The 16,341-nt window shown below is 35.7% G+C and overlaps 1 protein-coding gene across 1 annotated transcript; it reads right to left on the bottom strand.

The window, feature by feature from the left end:
- Nucleotides 1-212: 212 nt before the first annotated feature.
- Nucleotides 213-1,408, bottom strand: LOC127864634 (tigger transposable element-derived protein 4-like). Its single transcript, XM_052404489.1, has one exon. The coding sequence runs from the start codon at nucleotides 1,374-1,376 to the stop codon at nucleotides 213-215; it is 1,164 nt and encodes a 387-aa protein (XP_052260449.1). The 5' UTR covers nucleotides 1,377-1,408.
- Nucleotides 1,409-16,341: the final 14,933 nt, after the last annotated feature.

Genomic DNA, 16,341 nt, shown 5'->3' with positions numbered 1-16,341 from the left:
TTTTCTAAACTGTCGAGTAAACATCCGGTAATGTTGCTATTTATAGTTATGATGCAATTGACGTCCAATCAAGACGAGGGTTTTCCATCTGAACATGCGTAAATCACGTTCCAGAATACTGAACATTTTGTAGTTTGAAATGCAAAGTTCAATCGGTTATAAAATAAAAAATAAAAAGCCATTTTGAGTCTTTATTATCTTTATTATCTTTATTACTCAACATCCCCAGATCTAGATACAGGCTTGAAGAATTCAGTTATGCCCTTCTGCTTAGAACAGACACTCTGCAGAAATTGTCTCTGAACAATCAATTCCACGTCGGCGGCCTTCCTCTGGCCGTCGGAGTGCCAAGAGATCTGCTGAAGATAGCGCCTGATTAAGTCACATGCCTTCAGTGCCTCGCTCGCAGTGACAGGCACTGGTGCAGGATCCTTATCATCTTCGTCGGACTCATCGGTTGGTGCTGTCTTGGAATTGATGACGTCGCTGATGATGTCGGAATCCGTCAGTGATTCTGTCGAGGTGAGATCCCTGTCGAAGTCGACGAACTCGCTGATGTTGACTGAAGAACCATAGGCAAGGATCAGCTGTGCCAGTGGGATGTCGTCCTCGGGGTCTTCCTGGTCCGAGTCCAACTCGTTGATTGCCGTCGGGTCTGCGCTGAAACCGGCGTGTTTGTAGCAGTAAGCAATAGTCGCTGGTGTGACTCTATCCCAGGCTTCTCTGAGCATGAACATTGCGTCCAGGACGGTAATGACCACCGTGTTGTTGTTCTCAATGGCCACCAGCTTCTTGGAAACAACACGTTTTCTGTAGTGGATCTTGAGGTTCTTGATCACGCCCTGGTCCATCGGCTGCGTGATGCTGGTGGTGTTTGGTGGCAAGAAGACGAGACGTATAGCCTTCAGGTCTGAGACGTCCGGGTGGGCGGGGCAGTTGTCTACAATCATGGCGATCTTGCGACGTTTTCGGAACATCTTCTCGTCGAGGGTCCTCAGCCATTCGGTGAACACGTGTGACGTCATCCACGCCTTTTTGTTTGCCCGGTAGGTGGTCGGTAGATGATGGATGCTCCGAAAACAGCGAGGCTTCAGGGACTTGCCGATGATCAGCAGAGGCAACTTTTCTGTGCCGCTCATATTGGCACAGACCATGACCGACAGCCGTTCCTTGCTTGCCTTTCCGCCGTGACACGCTATTGACTTAAACTCTAAAGTCTTCTCTGGCAGTGCCCTGTAGAAAATGGCCGTCTCGTCGGCGTTGAAAATGTCGTCGGCAGTGTAAGTCTCTAGGATAGTCTGTAGCCGGGACTGCCACATGGTGTACGCTGCATCGGTCTTGTCTACGGAGTTTGCTTCTCCGCTGATTTTCTTCATACACAGGCCGTGCCGATTTTTGAATCGCTCTAACCAGCCGCCGGAACAGTCGAACTCGGTGCTGAAGACGCCGAGTTGCTCAGCATACAATCTTGCCTTTGCCCTCATGGTCTCGCCGTCGATAGGTGTATTCTGCTGTCTGGCGTTTTTGAACCACGCTAGCAGGGCCGCTTCTATATCAGGGAATTTTGCTGTCCGCGCCTTTTTTCTTGCGAGCTCGAGATCGCCGGTCAGGAATTTCGCCTTAATCTTGTCCTTATTCTTAATCCACGTTGATAGCGTATTTTGTGGGATGCCAAACTCTTCTGCTATCTTCTTCTTGATCTTGAGACCTTTCTCGACTTCTATGATGGCCTCGTACTTTGCCTTAAACGACTTATTCTCAAGCTTCCGCTTAGTCTCCCTCTTGGCCGATCCAGATATCCCCCCAGGTTGGATACTGGGTCCTTCTCTGGATTGCTCGACCGACAAATCAAAATATTCTTTCAAGTTAGCCATAATAATGACTGTTCGAGTTCAATGACAGAACAACATTCTGTAAATTTGCGACGGTTTATATACGCACACATATAACTCAATGCATTTTGGAATGTTGTTTGTAAAAACAATTAGTCTTTCGGCCTTTCGGCAGGTTGTGCATTAATTGCAGTTAATTGATGTTAAAGTGACAGTAAAAGTGACAGGCCTTACTCAAGTTTTAATTGCTAACGACATTACACACGTGTGATCATTGATGCAATCAACGGATCGATTTCCTACCGCACAGTATCGGGGGCAGCCGGGCGAAGCGGGGCGGTGAAGTATCAAAGAAAATTTTTCTCACCTTTTGCCGACACGGGGACAGTTATTCGCACTTCGAGATAAACCACAGTAAATACATGTAAAATCGGGACTCGGGACAAAATTTTATATCGACATATTGAATTATTCGACATAACGAAAATCGAGATATCCGATATTTATTTATATAGATAAAGAAGGAAAAAAGTTGGGACATTGAGCTTACTTCGACATATCGAGAATATCGAGATATCCGATGTCGACATAACGAGAGTGGACTGTACTGTAATTAAATCATAGACTGCTCCACTCGCAAACAAATTAAATTCTCTCATCACTCATGTACTAAAATTTATAATGTACTGGTTAGCTAGTATTTGTCGGACAGCAGTTTTTACCAGACGTTCTATTTATTTTGTGTATTGTAACGCTGAAACACAATTTGCTTAGTTGTTTTCTTGAAGTTGATAGAGCAATGTTTTAAAAAGCTGCATTATAGTTAAACAATTGCAATTGTTGCATTTGCTTGTAGATGACAGACCCAGAATGTATCATTTCATATTCATGCAATATTTTTTATTATTAAGAGAGTATTTCAAGAAAAACGCTATATTTAGTTAGAGAAATACTCGTTGACCAGTACTGAAACCAAAAAATATCCTCTAAAATTTTGTAATGACAATATATGAATGAAAGAGTCAGAAGTAATTAAGACTGGTGTGGAATGCCAGTATGTAGCCTATGTTTCCTATGGATACATTTGATATAATTTTATTTTACATGTTATTTATGTTATTTGGAATAATTGGTACATGTAATCCCATGCCTGTTGTACACACACATATATATATATATCTCTTTACTCAATTTTACCATCATTTTTAATTGGTAAATAACAATTCACTTGTTTGATTTTCAGCACCGGGAGCTGCAATGCGATAGGACTGTTGAGGAAATTATTAAAATGTTTTCCAATACCAAAACAAGAGGTACACTTTTTAATAGTGAATAGTTAATGCACACAATGTAACAGTCTTCAGCTTAGTTATTTCCAAAGCACTTGTCTGTTTGGGCGAGTTGCCTTGCAGTATTACTATCCATAAGCACTTTCAACAAGCAAGTGTCTTGGTGAACGCATGAAGCACATTGAAAAAACTGGAAACCATACAGAACTATGGTGTTTTGTGTTTTATGATAAAATAGCAGTATGTCTGTTATATTGAATTGTGGATTTTGTGGTATTTTGTGGTATATATATGTGGCATAATTTTTCGTATAATCACCAACAATTGTTGGATCAATTACTGAAATTGGTTAGAACTTATCATTCTTTTTGTATGCCCCCTTCTTCAAATAAGAAGGGGTATATTGTTTTTGGCCTGTCTTTCAGTGTCTGTGTGTGTCTGTCCCCAAACTTTAACCTAGGTTAAAGTTTGGTCATAACTTTTGCAATATTGATGATAGCAACTTGATATTTGGCTTGCATGTGTATCTCATGGAGCTGCACATTTTTAGTACTGTAAGGTCAAGGTCATCCTTCAAGGTCAAAAAAACACAATCCAAGGGAAGTTATAAGCTTCAAAGGGAGATAATTTCTATACCCACCAAATGATAAATAGAAATTTTATTTCAAAGCATTGCAGTAGGGGGCATTGTGTTTCTGACAAACACATCCATTGTTTTTAAATAATGAACATGAAATGTTGTTGTCTTGTAAAATACAGTACAGCCAAAGCGGAACAAACGTATTTCGCGATCCGCAGCGGCAAGGCAAAACGAGTCGATGCCGCATCAGTTGTTGAAGCCGCGTCAGTATGCGGCGGCAAGTCGCATTTCGCCAGAAAACTTCGCATCTGTCCGCCATGGCATGCCGCGATCCGCGACATGATGCGGGGTCGATGCGCATTATGAAATAAAAACTCTTTTTGAAGTAACATTACTATTCCAAATCAACGAACATTTCGTACAATTGTTCGTAAAAAAAACTTAACCAATAAAAAATCAGTGTTCCTTATAGCAATTGCTGAAATTTCAACGTCAGATGTGGTCTGGTAAAATAGATGTTTGTAGATACAAAATGCTCGTTTTTATTATTATTTTGCATATCTATTCATACGACACGTGAACACTAAAATGGAGTTCCTGTGTCGTATGAATAGATGTATTCGCGGGAATTTATTGTGGCCACAAATAAATAAAAACGAGCATTTTGTATCTACAAAAATCTATGTAATCATACTACATCTAGCGTTGAAATTTTGGCTATTGCTATAAGAAACACTGATTGTTAAGGTGTTAACTTTATTTAACGAAATACTTAACGAAATTTTCGTTGATTTTGAGCGTTACACATGTAGAGACTTTAAAATTATTAGTTACATGTAGCTAACAAATTTTGAAAGAAAAATTATAATAATAATTAAAATCATAATAAATTTATTGTGCGCGGATTGTATTAGCATGTGTAAGCATAGTTAATGTGTCTGGCCAATTAAGTTTGTTTCCTGCCCGTAGTGTATGTATTTCACACATAAACAAGGTCACGTAATTATGTTATCGCACATACAAGTGGTCAAGGCTCCAGCATATGGTGGATTTATAATTCAATTGCATGTTGGTTTTGCTTTTATATTTAAGCTGAGAAAATTAGCAGTTTGAAGCCACATCAATAATTTAAGACGGTGACGACGTATTTGTTGTTTTGTTAATTATCAGCTTATTATAACTATTGTTTGAATATGCATATATAAACACGTTTTATTTTGTTCATATTATACAGTTAATATCGCTACTAATTACAGGATAATCCCGTATATTCCAGTTTTAAAGCAAATGCTAGTAAATATTTACGATACACAAACATTCTCGATAATTCCTTAAGTATCAAATACATTTTGGCATTTGTTACTATTTATAGAGATGATGAAATAACGTCTAATCGTGGCGTTTTTTTCCCCACTAAACACACGATTACGCCTGACGTGCTGTTCATGTATTTATACAACACAAAATACACCCAAACTTTCCAAACAACGTTCTACATGTGTGAAAAATTTTCGCGCGCTTTTTATGAAACAAAGGATATTTTAGCACTGTTTATTTGACGCTAGAATTTGCCATTAAAATTTGAAAGTGTGTTTCCGATTACAAATGATAATTTGATAATCGAACGAAACATTAACAGTTGCGCGTAAATAATTCTACGCTACACATGTATGTACATGTAGGTGGATATCTTTTCACTCGATCCGCCGCGTATGTATGCGGCGGATTTACTCCGCGAAAGTACGCGAGGTTAATACAGACTCGGCGTCGTTGCGCAGATCGATGCCGAGTGCCACGGCGATACGCCTCGTTCACACACGATTCCGCCGCCGCGTACTAATAATCTGGCCGTGGCATAGCCGCGGATTATGTTTGTGCCCATTGGCTGTACTGTAGCACCATCAATTATTTTTCTTTACTGTTTCAGTATGGGACAAATTCAAAAGCTCCCAGAAAACAGGAGGTGGGCCTGCCAAGCCTTTAAAAGCCTTTGAAGAATTAATTCTTCAATTTTTAATAGACAGGCCCCAATTAGATGGGATTATTGAAGGTCTCGATACTTCAGGTATATTATTGTTATGTCAGTTATGTTCTTTGTGGAGGTCCAGAAGGCCAATACGTCTTGGTCGTATGCTTATTCATATACAACATGTATAGTATTGCACTAGTATTTTTGATTGGGTGTTTTGAATCGTATTTTTTTTTTGATTCTATAAAAACAAGGGCTGTTTGTAAAACATGCATGCCCCCCATATGGGCTGTCCGTTGAAGTGGCAGCCATTGTGTGAATACCTTTTTTGTCACTGTGACCTTGACCTTTGACCTAGCAACCTGAAAATCAATAGGGGTCATCTGCGAGTCACGATCAATGTACCTATGAAGTGTCATGATCCTAGGCCAAAGCGTTCTTGAGTTATCATCCGAAAATCATTTTACTATTTCGGGTCACCGTGACCTTGACCTTTGACCTTGTGACCTCAAAATCAATAGGGGTCATCTGCGAGTCATGATCAATCTACCTATGAAGATTCATGATCCTAGGTATATGCGTTCTTGAGTTATCATCCGAAAACCATTTTAATATTTCGGGTCATCGTGGCCTTGACCTTTGACCTAGTGACCTCAAAATCAATAGGGGTCATCTGCGAGTCATGATCAATCTACCCATGAAGTTTCATGATCCTAGGCGTATGTATTCTTGAGTTATCATCCAGAAACCATTTTACTATTTAGGGTCACCTTGACCTTTGACCTAGTGTCCTAAAAATCAATAGGGGTCATCTGCAAGTCATGATCAATCTACCCATGAAGTTTCATGATCCTAGGCGTATGGGTTCTTGAGTTATCATTCAAAAACCATTTTACTATTTTGGGTCACCGTGACCTTGACCTTTGACCTAGTGACCTCAAAATCAATAGGGGTCATCTGCGAGTCATGATCAATGTACCTATGAAGTTTCATGATCCTAGGCCCAAGCGTTCTTGAGTTATTGTCTGACAACCACCTGGTGGACGGACCGACCGACCGACAGACCGACCGACCGACCATCATGAGCAAAGCAATATACCCCCTCTTCTTCGAAGGGGGGCATAAAAATCAACACATTTATATGTCATTTAATCAGTCATAAGGCAGAGAAGGCAACTGCCTATGGGCCCGCAACTTTAATGGGCCCCATGAGACCTTGATAAATAGTTAAATATGTAAATATACAGACTACAGTGAATGTTTTTTTAAACTCATAATCCAGTTATTATAATATGGTACATGTATTGGAATAACAGTATTATAATGACATTTATACCTATAAAAGGACATTGTCACATTTTATGACTTGTCAGCCTTGGAACTGGAAGGTTAATTTAAACGAGTGAAATCGACTTGACACTGGCTTCTTATAGAAACTAGGCAGACTAGGGGCCTAGGGTGTGGGCCCCAAAGTTGTACTGCCTATTGGCTTCCACAGTGATAATCCAGCACTGCATATAATCATGTTATTATTTGCAAAGTACAGAATATTCTTGTTTTATAATCATGTTCACATGTTTCTGTATTTCATTCAATATGAAAAACATGAAAATTGATGAAAACAACAGTTACTGTGAAACATTAAACAAAGTTTTTAAAAAAAATGTGAGTTTGGTTGATGCTTGCATTATGATGGGATAAATACATGTACAAAGCTAGATAGCTATTGATATAAACAATACATTCTGTATTTCTACAAACATAATATACATTTGTTTATGCAATTGAAGATTTGTTTATTTAATACAATTTGTATTAAAGGGGAATCATCATCAGTGGTGCCATCATTGAAGACATATGAAGACACTGAAAATGTCATTCCAGTGGGTGAATATTCAGGTAAAACTTTCAACATATAAAGATTTCACAATTTACTAGTAATCATTATCATATCACATTTTCTTAGGAATGAGGATCTTTTCTTAATACATCTTAAGTTATTATTATTACAGAATCCCATGGATACAAAACAGAAATATTAAAAGCACATCCCCTGATATGTATGCATTTCTAAGTTATGATGTTAATGCGTTCAAATATATGCCAGTTTGTGCATTCTATTTTATGTTATACATTCCGTTTAAGTCTATTACCATGCAGATGTAGCAAAAAAACATAATCACTAATTATATAATTTTTCATTGCAGTCAAGATGAAAAGTTCCATTTGGAATCAAGCTGTAAGGACTGTATCAGGTATTCAATTAATAAAATAAAAACTTTAAAGATTGAAATATTTTTTCGTTTAGCTAAAGGCAAAACTGATAACAACAAGTGGGTGTCTGTAATATTATTACACGGATGTGTGTAATAATTTTAATGGTTTCAGACAAAAAAACCTGGGTAGAACCAGTACTTATTATGAATGTATATTAATTGAATATAACAATAAATTAAGTAATTTTCCTGGGTAGGGTTAGTAAAATCAGCAGTACCAGTACTTACAAAGTAGACATATTAATTTAACAACATATTTACAACATAATAAAGTCATGTTCCTGGGTAGAACCAGTACTTGACACAGAAATACATGAGTACAACACGAACATAATCAAGTTTCCTGAGTACGGTTAGAAGAACCAGTAGTACCAGTACGTACTTACAAAGTATACATATTAATTTTAGCATTCAAAATTTTAAATAACACAACAACGAAATTGTTATCCAGATCCCCCGACATCGACATCTTCTGTTGTCCAGTCAAAGGTGTCTGCTGATGTGAGCTCTAAAATGAAGGAAAAGAACAAAAGTAGTTCAGATATTTTTTATATATTTTTCTTAAATTTAATGTACCTGATAAGTAATATAATGATATATTGTGCGTTTGTTTAGTTTTTAGTTCCCCTGAGCACAACGTGCTCATGGTGAGCTATTGTGATCGCCTTTTGTCCGTGCATCGTAGTCCGTCGTTAGCATGTACCTTCTTTACACACTATAAGTCACATTTATTGTCCAATCTACATGAAAGTTAGTCAGAACATGTGTCCTAATAATATCTTGAATGAGTTCGAAAACGGTTCTGGTCTGTTGAAAAACATGGCCGCCAGGGGGCGAGCAGTTTTCCTTATATGGCTATAGTAAAACCTTGTTAACACCCTTGAAGTAACATTTTTGTCCAATGCTCATGAAACTTTGTCAGAATATTTGAGCTAATGATATCTGGGCTGAGTTCGAAAAAAACCTATAGAATTCATTTTATTATCCAATCTTTATGAAACTTGGTCAGAACATTTGACCCAATGAAATCTTGGCAATAATTAAAACTGAGTCTTATGAGCTCAAAAACTATGTCACTAGGTCAAAGGTAAAAAAAAAATCAAATCAGTGCAGTAGGGGGCATTGTGTTTCTGACAAACACATCTCTTGTTTGGTCTTATATTCATGACTCAGCTTGCATTTTTTTCAGAATAATCTAGCTCACTAGATACACACCAACATAATTTTATGATTCTTTAGCAATACAAACTATGCTTTATGTATGCTAAATTAAATGGTTAATCTTTTAAACAAAAACATAGGAATTTACTAATAACTAATGATTTTTAATGCATTAATTACATTTCAGTATCAAAGAGAGCAAGGGAAGCTGTGGAGGAAGACCTGAACAGTCTGGAAAAAAAACGTCTCTTGCTGGAAATTGTTCTGCTAGAGCAAAAAATTGCTCATGACAAAGAATTGCACAAGCTGCGAAAAGATATGATTTCAAAAGATCACTTGATACATTTTGAACTTTAATGAATATATAGATAAAACATATAACATCACAACAGTAATTCTGTAAGACGCAATAAAATAGATATTGTGCATAATTAAAAATTTTTAGTTATGAAATGTTTTCATAATTCATCAGATGCAATTCATTGTCATGAGCAATCATCTCTTCAAGCAGAACAATTTCCAACAAAATATTTTCTTCAAGATTTTAAAAGATTTATTTATATTAAAACATTATTAAGGCACGATTGGTCATTGTCGGCTCGGGTACTACTTAATTCTAAATTGTGCCCCGGGTATATTTAAATTTACCCCAGGTATGGAAAATTAATTAAACCTATAAGGAAATTCTCAGGCTAAATTGCTCCATATCGGCTTTTTTTTCTTCAAATTAATAATGTTCATATCTATGTCAATATTTTTTTAAATTGTCTCTATATTATCGAAACTAATACTCAAAACAGCATGTTGAGGCAGGTTTTGTTCAAAGAGAATTTTGTTTCGTATTGCTTAGCGCGTTTTTTGACACTTGATAAAGGGTGGGAATAAAAATCGAGTACCGTAATTACTCTATGTTTTCGGACACTCTAAGTTTTCGGACACCCCATTTTTTAGCAAAAATAATTATTTTTCGTGACTCTTAATTTTCGGACACACGAGTTTTCGTCCATAATTAATGTCTCTAAGTTTTCGGACAGTATATTTTACAGCGTTATTTTACCAAATTTTGGTCCTGTTTTCGATATCTAATGACACTTTGATCAAGGGGTTTTACAACCAGATTAACATCTTAAAGCATGGCAGGTGCATGCCTGAGGGCAACGGACCATTACATTTGCGTTATTGGGTAAATAACCTTGTAAGCTGGTATTAAACAATGGTTTCGCCCGATAGTGTAATAAGCGTTGTGACAATTACCACGGGTAGTGCCTATTAACAGTTCAATTATCTACCGAAATTGTACCAACCCTTCTCAGTAAAATAACTGTGACAAATACTAAGCGCTTCAACGTGTGATGCACCCTATTGCAAGTTTTACGAACAAAGGAAGGAGTTAGACAACAATTATCGGAAATGACCAAACAAAGAATTCATAGTTTGCTTTTTTAATGCGTTAATTACAGGTTCATACTAGCGAGTATCGGTACATCACATGCTCATCTTTGAACTCGTTGGTCAAAGTACAACCTTGCAGTAACTTTCTGTCAAATAAATAAAGCATTTAAAATTATTTAAAATGCAGTGCAAAAATAAATAACTGTTATTTATACTATACGGCATGGTATTTTACAAGCGCGTGCTATTACCGGTAGTCGTTGATACAATTGACGCTTTTTTCGGACACTTAAATTTCGACTCTAAGTTTTCGGACACCTGTATTTTGTGAATATTTTTCGTATCTAAGTTTTCGGACACGAAAAAAAATAATTATTTTTAAGTGTCGAAAACACATAGAGCAATTACGGTAGTCTTAATTTGCCAAGTATTTTGTAGTATATTTTTAGTACCTGGGTTACATTTAAGTATACTTACAGAGTACCCTGCTTTCATTTAAGTAGTACCCAAGAGGACAATGACCAATCAAACAATCAACCATATTTGTTGATCGCTGAATACTTAAATACGCAATCAAGCATTATTAAGTATTGCTAATTTCGTGTAGATTTAAAAAACAACAACATTGGATTGTTTATTTAGATTGTTAATTTATGAGTTAAGTGTGAAAGTTAGCTGTATTGTTAAGTTTATTGTAACTAAAAAATAGTTTGTTTTATAAATGCTCATTTGTTTTATTACTAATAAAAAAAAACAATAAAAAAAAAAAAAAAATCAAAATATATGATTTTGATTCCAATTTGGATTTCTTGAAAAATTTGTTTAAATTTTCCATGTGTATGTTTTACATAAGCGGGTGGTGGACGGACGGACGGACCGACATGTGCAAAACAATATACCCCAGAGCTACAGATAAGCTGCGTATTTGCGTAAATACGCAATAAAAAATCGGTGGATACGCATTTTTTTCAAAATCTGTGCGTACCGGTACGCAAAACAAATCGCCGATACCCAATTCTAGCCGCCTTCTATGCGTAATGAAAAATCACGTTTTGTTTTGGCCGTTTTGAATCAAGTCTTAATCGACAAGCGCTTGTTTTTATCTGGTATTGTATTTACCAATCGTTTAGATGATAACAAATGCGAGTCAAACAAAATGGCGTCTCGAGACAGACGAAAAGTTGTGCAAAAAAATACATAAACATTTAGATTCCATTGTCGTGGTAAATCAATCTAAATATAAAACAATTGCAAAGGGCATAGTTGATAACTATAATGAATTTTGTTTGGGGCATTTTCGGTCAAAATACACTATATTATACTACCACAATACCGTTCCAAACCCCTATGATGGGGTGTGTTGGGGTATTAAAACAAAAGTACTGGCCCATATTATTGGAACAAAAACAAGTAGAAACACATTTGATGAGTGGGTTGAGAAATTCCCTTGTCTTCAGATTGTTGAATCTGATAGCAGAAAGATGGAACAACCTATACTGCGATTGAATACATAACAGTGACTTTATGTAGGTACGGTTTTGAGATGCTAAATTCACGTTTTATTGCAAATACCCAATTCACTTGTTTGTTTTGGTACAAATACCCAATTTTTTTTTATATGAGCGGGCATCATACTTTTGGATACCCAATCACGTTTTCCATTACCCAATTAATTCTTATTTTGAAGGGTATTACCCAATTACCCCAAAAAGCTTATCTGTAGCTCTGATATACCCCCTCTTCTTCGAAGGGGGGCATAAAAATGGATTTGTTATTTAAATTGTTGATTTGATTATTTTTAAATTGTTAGGCGTAACAAAAATAATTGTTAGTTTCCGGTGGCCCGACCCTACCTAATTTTTTGCCGCCGGTCCTAATCTTTTTTGAGCCCAAAATTCGAAAAAAATCGGACCGCGTATTTTTCGGCGACGGTCAATAAACTTGTCGAACTTGTCTACGTTATCCGCATATCATTTTTATTGTTATTGAAGCGCACATGGTAGCTGGCCAATCAGCAATGAGTTTGCTCACACATGATATTGGGTCATTCATGCACAGACACTGTACACTTGGAATACACAGTCAGTTGATCTTGTCGTCTGCCAACAATATAGCGGCCGATGGCAAACGTCGTATTTAAAGATTAGCAAATTAAAAGAAGCGTACCAATAAATAAATTATTTCTAAGCTGATTACTTAACACCTTTCTCCCGACTATCGATCTGAATTAAAGGATGATAATTAAATAATTAGTTCTATTTCGACGATGTTACACCTTTTTGCCGATTATCGTTTGAAATTAAAAGGTGATAATTAAGTTGTTTTTTACCCACAAAAATGCTATTGTAAAGCAATATGGCAACCAAATTGTATATTTGCTAGGTTTTGCAATGTCTGCAGTCAAACGATATGCACATTTTAATTAATGTGGCAAACACGTACAATTTTTCGGACTGTCGTTTTCGGATACAGTAATTATTTTTCGTCGATTATAATTTATTTTCGAAGTTCTTTATAGAAGAAATAGAATGATGAATGCACATGCGGTGATACGGACGGTGTGGTTTATAATATTTTAAATTGTATTCACCTGAAAATACAATTGGAAAGACTATAAAAAAGAACAATTAGTAAAGGCTCTGGATGGGTTGGTGGATCTGACCTTTATTCCTGTTGGGATTCCTGCGGCTGCGGTTCCAAAACCCCCGGCCGAATTTTCAGGATTTCAAATTTGGAACAATCGACACCCCTATTAAATGTTCATCTATAAAATAACTTATGTTTGTACTTTGACAAGTACCATACTAATTATTTGTATATTGAAAAATGTATGTTACATTATGATATGTGATATGCCCTTGTTGTCATTAAAAGAATATAAACAAGTTGATAGTAAATGTATATATAATTATTTCAAAACCAGTTTTCGCGCAGCTCAGCTGGTCAGCTCAAAGAAATTTTGGGACAGCGCTAGCCCTGGTAGATAGACCTCACGACACCAGTACATAATATAATCTGAAAATGTGGTCCTTTGGAAGCATAAACTGCATCCAAGAAATATAATAGCACACCCAGTTTGATTGGGTCTGTTTATGTTGATAATGTTACATGCAACACCACTCGCGTCCCCCAAGCATGGCTTTTGGGCTATTTAATATATTATAAATTATAAATAATATAGTATATACTCCATGATTCCAAAGGAACGGATAGTATAACAACACTGAATTCCTATAGACACTGAGGGTCAAGCTTACTGCGACTTTAGTAATGCCTTTTATTGGTAATAAAATGGACTATTAAAGCCGCTGCCAGAAGTCAACATTAAACTCGGAAATAAGGAAAGCAACAAATGCAAAATTAATGAACAGCAAGTTTTTATTTCATTAAAGCATTTAAATAAAGCCATATTGCATTACATACATCATCAAATTTATTGTACATACAGTTATACACAAAAAAATGAGAAGAAGATGCACCATGTACGACATTTTCTAAAAAAAATATTTTTAAAAATAAAATTATTTGCCTACCTACCTACCCTAATTTTTTAGGCCATGTCAGTGGAAACAAACATATTTTTTTGTTAGGCCTTAGGTGAAGGGTAAAGTTTGTAAATTAGCTGTGTTGTATAATACATTCAAAGTAACACGTGATTGATATATGATCATAATTTGTTGTTGTTGATAATAATAACTTATTTATAAAAAAACAAACAATATCAATTCACATTCCATTTGGATTACTTTACTCATTTGTAATATTGTTCTCGTGTTTATGGTTTTATTTATGGGTGTTGAAGGTGATTCTTGTATTATACAGTGGTATGTATTGCTGAAAGATTATCTTAACCCATTTATGCCTTGTGGACTTCTCCCATCCTTCTAAAATGGATCAATTTATTTCCAAAATTAGGAATGTCTAGTATATTTATTTCTATATTTAGAATAGTTCTTACAGAAATTCCTTTAAGCAAACAGCGAAGACCCGGATGAGACGCCGCATCATGCGGTGTCTCATCTGGTTCTACACTGTTTGCCAAGGCCTTTTTTCTAGAAGCTAGGCATAAATGGGTTAACTACAATGGTTGTACAAATGTACGTCTATTTATAAGTTTTCCACAGACATTAAAACATAAACACATATAAATAAAGACTTATTTTTCATGTTAAAGCGGGTATATACGATTTTGTCAAATATTTATGAATTAATACAAACTGTGTAAAAAACTTATTATATATATATTTCAATATAAATTAAAATAAAAGTTAAGAAGAACATATGTCGAAAAATGCGAAATAAGCCAGATATTTAATTCTGAAATTGAAAACGGCTGTACAGCCGAATTCGCCAGCATGTATACCATACATGTACGATGTGCATCTAAACTTAGTTTAACGGTTTATTTGAATTCCTGCAACGATATCTATTCATACGACACACGAACACTATCTCCAATCCTAATACAAAGACGAATGCTTCGGTTATTGTAGGAAAATATGTACGTCACTATCGGCTCGGGGCGCTAATTTGTCTTTGCTGCATTTTATGAAATTCGGCTTTAATGTATAATTTTTCTTGCCTATTTTGTGTTATTGTAACATATTTTATCAATATATTACAATTAAACACATATAAAAAATCGTATATACCCGCTTTAATATTTTTAATCGTTATGATAAATAAATGTGATGAATTTTACAATTAATTATATTTATATAATTCCATTTCTGTTGTTTTTATGATATTTAACAGTTGTAAGACAAGGCTGCATTTAATGTTGTATTTTTGACGGAAAACAGTGCTATCTAGTTAAAAAGTACACTCAATATTATCACTAAAGTTGTTGTTTTTGATTTTGTAGTATAAGTATTTCCATTTATGTAAATAATTGGATCTTTTTATTGTGAAAAGAGATCAATCTAATTTATTGACAAACGACAAAAACTAATTTTGTACTCACAAGAAAAACCAAATAGTAACAAGAATAATTGTACCTTTGATAATCCTACTCTTGAAAGTAGGTCGCACAGATGTAATCTCTGTAGTGTTCCCTGCTCTGGTTGTTAGCCTCGGTAACATTCATGGGGTGGTCGTCAGATGGCGGCGTCCCTCTCGCATACACATCCTGTCTTTGTATGACTATGTTGTGTAACACAGCACACGCCATGGCGATGCGGCATGCCTTCACCTCGTCCACCCTCAAACCATAACTGAGACAGGCAAATCTACGCTTCAGAACGCCGAAGGTCTGTTCAATCAGCACTCTTGTTTTAGTCAGTGCTCTATTGTACCTAAAAGGAATCAAGATACAATAAGATTTATTTAACGTAGCACATTATAAACAATGAACTGCTAATAGCTTTTTCCGGACAAACTAAAGAACATGGAACATGTATACATAACAAATAATAGCAGCTGTAAAATGAAAGCACAAACTAGTAGGTAGATATTGAGATCAAACATACGAAGAAAGACATAATAAATACAACACAATGACACGTTAAAAGACATATATTCAAATATTATATCATCTCTTGCTATTAAAAATTGCTCATGTAATGTCACTTCTGCAATATTGAAGCTATCAATTTTATATTTGAAATGCATGTGTATCTCATGGAGGGGGACATTGTGTTTCACAAACACATCTTGTTCATACCAAGATGATTGTCAAAGGAAACAACTAGGTAGAGTATCTTTAATTATTCTGAAATTGTATTTTCTTTTGGCTAAAATGACCATAGCCTACATGGTTATAAAACATAAGAACATACCGGTACACAAAACCATCAATCAAATGGTAATAAATAATATTAAGCTAGGCGAATAAAACATATAT

This window comes from Dreissena polymorpha, chromosome 1 (assembly GCF_020536995.1).
Source record: "Dreissena polymorpha isolate Duluth1 chromosome 1, UMN_Dpol_1.0, whole genome shotgun sequence".
In the NCBI taxonomy this organism is placed as follows: domain Eukaryota; kingdom Metazoa; phylum Mollusca; class Bivalvia; order Myida; family Dreissenidae; genus Dreissena; species Dreissena polymorpha.
This window is presented reverse-complemented; position numbering and strand designations above follow the sequence as displayed.

Excerpts from the sequence above, each read along its gene's own strand:
- LOC127864634 (XM_052404489.1), bottom strand. The coding sequence starts at position 1,376 with ATGAAGAAAATCAGCGGAGAAGCAAACTCCGTAGACAAGACCGATGCA.